The sequence below is a fragment of the Anopheles marshallii genome, chromosome 2 (genome assembly GCF_943734725.1).
Source record: "Anopheles marshallii chromosome 2, idAnoMarsDA_429_01, whole genome shotgun sequence".
Taxonomy (NCBI): Eukaryota; Metazoa; Arthropoda; class Insecta; order Diptera; family Culicidae; genus Anopheles; species Anopheles marshallii.
This window is the reverse complement of record NC_071326.1, coordinates 9668725-9675762: the sequence shown is the minus strand read 5'-3', so window position 1 is coordinate 9675762 and position 7038 is coordinate 9668725. Positions and strand designations below refer to the sequence as shown.

Here is a 7038-nt window from a genome sequence, read left to right as displayed (position 1 = left end):
CCTAGATCTTTCGTTTGTACCGGTGGAATCGTTGTCGGTTCTTGTTCCATATAATCTGATATCCAGTTTTGACCTTGTGGGTACATCACCCAATGTAACGTGCCTAATGATGGGCTATAACCCTATCGTTTGCACCTGGCATAGTCTTCTAGAGAGACAACATGCTATGTGCATTAATAATTCAATAAATTACCAATAGGAACATTTTTAAGAATGATGGTTTTTTTTACTTATGATGAATTATGTCATTTTCAACTAAAAGGAGAGATAAGCTGTATAAAACTAAATAAAACACGTTAAAACATAAAGAAAGCTAATGTAATAATTCTTTGATTATAATGACCGGAACATTTGATTATTGTAAAGGTGTATTATAATTTAACTTTTATTGCGTTATACATATGTTCATACCAAATAAAAAAGGTTATACCGGATAAACCTTAATTCGTTGTAACACCATAAACTCCATCAGTACGGACAATGGACCATACAAGCTCTAGTTCCTAGATTTCTCAGGTTTTTTTCTATCGTATTTAAAATGCTGATTCCTATCCGATAATGCCCTTAATTGATTTGTAATGATACGTGCTAATCAGTTATCAAACTCGATCTTGCAGACAACATTAGAATAAAACAACCATACCTTTTGATCGTGCCCAAGCCAAATCTCTAACTGAAAAATCTGTGAGTGATATAAAAAAATGGTTTTAATATCGCACTCGCAATTTTCCTTTTGAAGAAAACTCATAATTACACCGCGAAATAATTGCTTCTATCCGCTGGGTAGCTAGATCAGCATTAACGGAAATACTTTTTGGCCACGAAGTATGTAGTACGACAGTAACAAATAAGTACGACAGTGTGCTTGTTAATTTTGGCAAATGAGAAATGGTTCTTGCTGTTTACCTCCTTATTTTGTGTTTTGTGAATCGAGTCGCAAAAATAATCCGAAAATTGAATATATTTGTGTATATACCTTTCCACAGCACTAGTTGCGATATGGTCCAAACAAAACGAATGATTCATAGCTCCTGTATTCATTATAAATACATTATCCGTTAATATCGACATTGTATTACATCAATTTGTGTCAATTGGACCTTGACAGCACCTAAAAAAAGTGATGATTTTTGTATAAATACATGAGGTACAATATGTCTGTCCCAATTTGGACAATGCAGTGCTGTCAGCAAGTTCAAATGACTTCATCAGCATTCCATCCATGGAGGTTCGTATTGACTACACGATGGACTGGCATATCAAAATTAGTTATATCTCTTCCTATATCTCTATTGCAGGATGCTACTTATTCTGACCACTGTAAAATCAGTTGTCACCGTACACCTTATCTGTCCCGTACTACTTGCCTGTACAATGGAGGACTTGCAAAACCCGGGTGACTATTTCATGTACGCATATGCTCCCACCGAAGTAGAAGGGATGTTGTACCTTAACCTGATGATGGAACATCTTAATGAATCATTTTTCGATGCCATCGGCAGAGTTGTGAAATATGTGTACATTGTAAATTCAAAATTGGTGAAAATCATTGACGGGATAGTATCGCCCAACATATCTCTTCTAGAAGTTAGGCAAACAAGTTTGCACACAATGGAGTTTGTAGAAAATAACGCGTTGTCGAATCTGTTAGTAAGCTACAGCCAGCTTTGTGTTTTGCCACCCACGCTAAGCTTGTTGCGAGCATCAAGAAGGATCGAAATATCTCACGCTTACTTACAGACAATCGATTTGGGTGTATTTTGTGAACTTTCTAAGCTATATGCGTTAAATTTTGTGTTTAACAGAATTCAACATGTATACAACAGTGCTACAAAACAATGCGATTTTCATAACTCGTTACAATACCTGTATCTATCGCAAAACAAACTGAAAACAATCAACTTAGAGCTGTTTAACGCGTTCAGTAGTATACAAGTGTTGAGCATCCGTAACAATACACTGGAAAAAGTGATTGGAAATTTCACCAATGAAGAACTGTTCAAAATGGAGCTCACTCGCAATAACTTGAAATTTATAGACCTCTGCAAATGGCACCTACCCAGGTTAAGCAGCCTCAGTTTAAACTTAAACTTCTTCTCAACACCACCCACATGTATGGACCATTTGCCTCAGCTTGTTGAATTAGACATGGAAGAAAATCTGATCTCAAATGTCAGTATTGCAGCATTTGCCGTTTTAAACAAGTTAGAATCTATAAACTTATCATCAAACAACATGACATCGATCGAACTGAACACGCCTCATTATCCAAAGAGTTTAAAAACCTTAGCATTAGTACGAAACAAACTAACATCCCTAGATCTTTCGTTTGTACCGGTGGAATCGTTGTCGGTTCTTGTTCCATATAATCTGATATCCAGTTTTGACCTTGTGGGTACATCACCCAATGTAACGTGCCTAATGATGGGCTATAACCCTATCGTTTGCACCTGGCATAGTCTTCTAGAGAGACAACATGCTATGTGCATTAATAATTCAATAAATTACCAATAGGAACATTTTTAAGAATGATGGTTTTTTTTACTTATGATGAATTATGTCATTTTCAACTAAAAGGAGAGATAAGCTGTATAAAACTAAATAAAAAACGTTAAAACATAAAGAAAGCTAATGTAATAATTCTTTGATTATAATGACCGGAACATTTGATTATTGTAAAGGTGTATTATAATTTAACTTTTATTGCGTTATACATATGTTCATACCAAATAAAAAAGGTTATACCGGATAAACCTTAATTCGTTGTAACACCATAAACTCCATCAATATGGACAATGGACCATACAAGCTCTAGTTCCTAGATTTTTCAGATTTTTTTCTATCGTATTTAAAATGCTGATTCCTATCCGACAATGCCCTTAATTGTTTTGTAATGAGACGTGCTAATCAGTTATCAAACTCGATCTTGCAGACAACATTAGAATAAAATAACCATACCTTTTGATCGTGCCCAAGCCAAATCTCTAACTGAAAAATCTGTGGGTGATTTAAAAAAATGGTTTTAATATCGCACTCGCAATTTTCCTTTTGAAGAAAACTCATAATTACACCGCAAAATAATTGCTTCTATCCGCTGGGTAGCTAGATCAGCATTAACGGAAATACTTTTTGGCCACGAAGTATGTAGTACGACAGTAACAAATAAGTACGACAGTGTGCTTGTTAATTTTGGCAAATGAGAAATTGTTCTTGCTGTTTACCTCCTTATTTTGTGTTTTGTGAATCGAGTCGCAAAAATAATCCGAAAATTGAATATATTTGTGTATATACCTTCCCACAGCACTAGTTGCGATATGGTCTAAACAAAACGAATGATTCATAGCTCCTGTATTCATTATAAATACATTATCCGTTAATATCGACATTGTATTACATCAATTTGTGTCAATTGGACCTTGACAGCACCTCAAAAAAGTGATGATTTTTGTATAAATATATGAGGTACAATATGTCTGTCCCAATTTGGACAATGCAGTGCTGTCAGCAAGTTCATATGACTTCATCAGCATTCCATCCATGGAGGTTCGTATTGACTACACGATGGACTGGCATATCAAAATTAGTTATATCTCTTCCTATATCTCTATTGCAGGATGCTACTTATTCTGACCGCTGTAAAATCAGTTGTCACCGTACACCTTATCTGTTCCATACTGCTTTCCTGTACAATGGAAGACGTGCAAAACTCGGGTGACTATTTCATGTATAAATATATTCCCACCGAAGTAGAACGGATGGTGTACATTAACCTGATGATGGAACATCTTAATGAATCATTTTTTGATGCTATCGGTAGTGTTTTGGATCGTGTGTTTATTCAAAATTCAAAATCGGTGAAAATCATTGACGGAATAGGATCGCCCAACATATCTTTTCTAGAAGTTAGGCACACAAGTTTGCACACAATGGAGTTTGTAGAAAATAACGCACTGGCGACTCTGGTAGTAAGCTACAGCCAGCTTTGTGTTTTGCCACCCACGCTAAGCTTGTTGCGAGCATCAAGAAGGATCGAAATATCTCACGCTTACTTACAGACAATCGATTTAGGTGTATTTTGTGAACTTTCTAAGCTGTATGCGTTAAATTTTGTGTTTAACAGAATTCAACATGTATACAACAGTGCTACAAAACAATGCGATTTTCATAACTCGTTACAATACCTGTATCTATCGCAAAACAAACTGAAAACAATCAACTTAGAGCTGTTTAACACGTTCAGTAGTATACAAGTGTTGAGCATCCGTAACAATACACTGGAAAAAGTGATTGGAAGTTTCACCAATGAAGAACTGTTCAAAATGGAGCTCACTCGCAATAACTTGAAATTTATAGACCTCTGCAAATGGCACCTACCCAGGTTAAGCAGCCTCAGTATTGGCTCAAACTTCTTCTCATCACTACCCACATGTATGGACCATTTGCCTCAGCTTGTTGAATTAGACATGGAAGAAAATCTGATCTCAAATGTCAGTATTGCAGCATTTGCCGTTTTAAACAAGTTAGAATCTATAAACTTATCATCAAACAACATGACATCGATCGAACTGAACACGCCTCATTATCCAAAGAGTTTAAAAACCTTAGCATTAGTACGAAACAAACTAACATCCCTTGATCTTTCGTTTGTACCGGTGGAACCGTTGTTCATTCATGTTCAATATAATCTGATATCCAGTTTTGACCTTGTGGGTACATCACCCAATGTTACGTGCCTAATGATGAGCTATAACCCTATCGATTGCACCTGGACCAGTCCTGAAGGTAGAAAACATGTTGTATGCGTGAATAATTCTACACCTTGTCCATAACATAAATGTTAGTAGTTAACAGGATTAAACACATTAAAAAAGGAGAGTTAAACTATTAATACACTCTAAAACATGTTTAAACCATCTTTGAATGTGATGTAACGAGAAAGCATAATTCAAGCATTTCTAAAATAAAATATCCTTACGTAAACACAGTTAATGCTTGTTTCTCTGTATTTAGTTTTAAATTTTATTATATTCTCCTATTTCATGAAAAATAGGTTATACCAGAAGAACCTTACTTTGTCCCACCACAATGAATAGCATTGGTTTGAATAATGATTCATAGAGTTTTTTTTTCCTATCGTATTATACATGTTTTATTCATATCAAATGGTGCCCTTAATTGATTTGTAAAAAGACGAGCTAATCAGTTGTCAAGCTTCATAATGCAAACTACAACAATGGAATAAAACATCAGTCAAACTTTTTGACCGTGCCCATAACAAATTTCTAGCTAAAGTAGATGACAGTGGTAGAAAGCATTTAAAATGGTGTTTAGGTCACACTCGTGGAAAAGGTAATTACTCTAGAAAAAAAAAATCATAAAGACATCGCTAAACAATTGCTTCTATTCGCAGGGTACTTTTAGTTCTCATTGTTGCACAATTCGCCAGTACAGTGCATATAGTTTGTGAAGAAAGTTCACACTGCGATATCTATGAAACGCGTACAAATGCAGACTTTTTCGTCCATCAGTACATCCCAACGAATGTGGATACCGTGTATTATCGAAACCTTGCTTTGGAGTTCGTAAATAGTGCATTTTTCATCACCATTCCGCCGCACGTAACGAAGGTGCACATTTTACAGTCAAAGCAACTGAAATGGGTTCAGGTACCAGGCCAGCGTAATATTACACACATGAATATTGCCTACACCGGACTCCGCAGATTTGATGTGGGTAAAAACAGTGCTATAGCTGAGCTTTTAGTAGCTGATAGTAACCTTCTCAAAGTATCATCATCAATGAGTAACTTACGAACGACCGTAAGAATTGAACATTCCAATTGTTTGGTGCAAGTGCTCGATATGGGTGTGTTTTGTGACCTGAACAAACTAGAACACCTGAATTTCTTTGGCAATCGAATTAAACATTTACAAAATAGTGCAACGAATGCTTGCAGTGCATACGGTTCACTAAAAACTATAATTTTATCACGGAACTTATTGAAAACATTAAACATGGGCATGTTTGCTCCCTTTCGAGTTCTAGATTGTTTAACGGCGAATGAAAATAGAGTAGAAACTGTGTTGGGTTCATATACAACCTATGCAGATCTACAATTAATTTTAGCAAAAAATAAAATAAAATCAATTCATCTATGCGATTGGAATGTGCCGCGTATGCGATGGTTGGAATTACAGTACAATAATTTAACTACCGTTCCAAACTGTTTGGAAAAGTTGAGCAATGTAACGGACTTTAAATTGGCCTACAACCAAATTTCAAACGCCACGATCGAGAGCTTTGCGAGAATGGATAGCTTAATTTATTTAGACCTGTCGTACAACAGAATGACGTCGTTCATACTCAACACTACTCGATATCCACCAAATTTAAGAACACTCTGGATTGCGGGAAATAATCTCACCGAACTTGATCTAACGGCAGTTCCTGTGCGTGCGCTGGAGGTGCAAGCACAGGAGAATTTCATTGGGAGTATGGAGGTTGAAAGGATATCGCCGAACGTCATTACTCTATGCATGTCACAAAATCCAATCGATTGCTCATGGACAACTTTACAGGAAAGGCTTAATCTTACGTGCGTTACAAATGGAAACGTTTAGGCTAAGCACAATGATGCAGTAATATGTCACAAGTAGCTTGAATATATTTTCTTTACGTGTTTCACTTCAAAAGACGAAATGTTACCGGCAGAATTTCCAAATTTGACTCAAATATTCTCCATTTTCAAAGTTTCAAATCCATGTGAACCTGTGAGGCAGAACGGTAGTATTGAAAGCTTGAACTTCTAGGACCAAATCAATTTGAATTTCAAAATCAATGTCGCTATTTGCTGTTCCCGATCAAATGATTTCTGTATGCTAATGAGTCCAGTTGTGCCGGAACGAAGTGTTTGGTTTGATCTTCGGAAAAGCAGAAGGCGTCAACGTGACACACTAAATTACTTCCCCGATGCCGATGGGCTTCGCGCTCGAGACAATTGTTTGCACCAGTCTGGACGGGCTTTTCCGGTGCTCCTCG

General features: G+C 36.4%; 1 protein-coding gene across 1 annotated transcript; it reads left to right on the top strand.

Annotated features, from left to right (window-relative positions):
* Positions 1-5320: 5320 nt before the first annotated feature.
* On the top strand, positions 5321-6620 carry LOC128710038 (leucine-rich repeat transmembrane neuronal protein 2-like). Its single transcript, XM_053805078.1, has 2 exons — positions 5321-5349; positions 5411-6620. The coding sequence occupies exons 1-2, from the start codon at positions 5321-5323 to the stop codon at positions 6618-6620; spliced, it is 1239 nt and encodes a 412-aa protein (XP_053661053.1).
* The last annotated feature ends 418 nt before the right edge of the window (positions 6621-7038 follow it).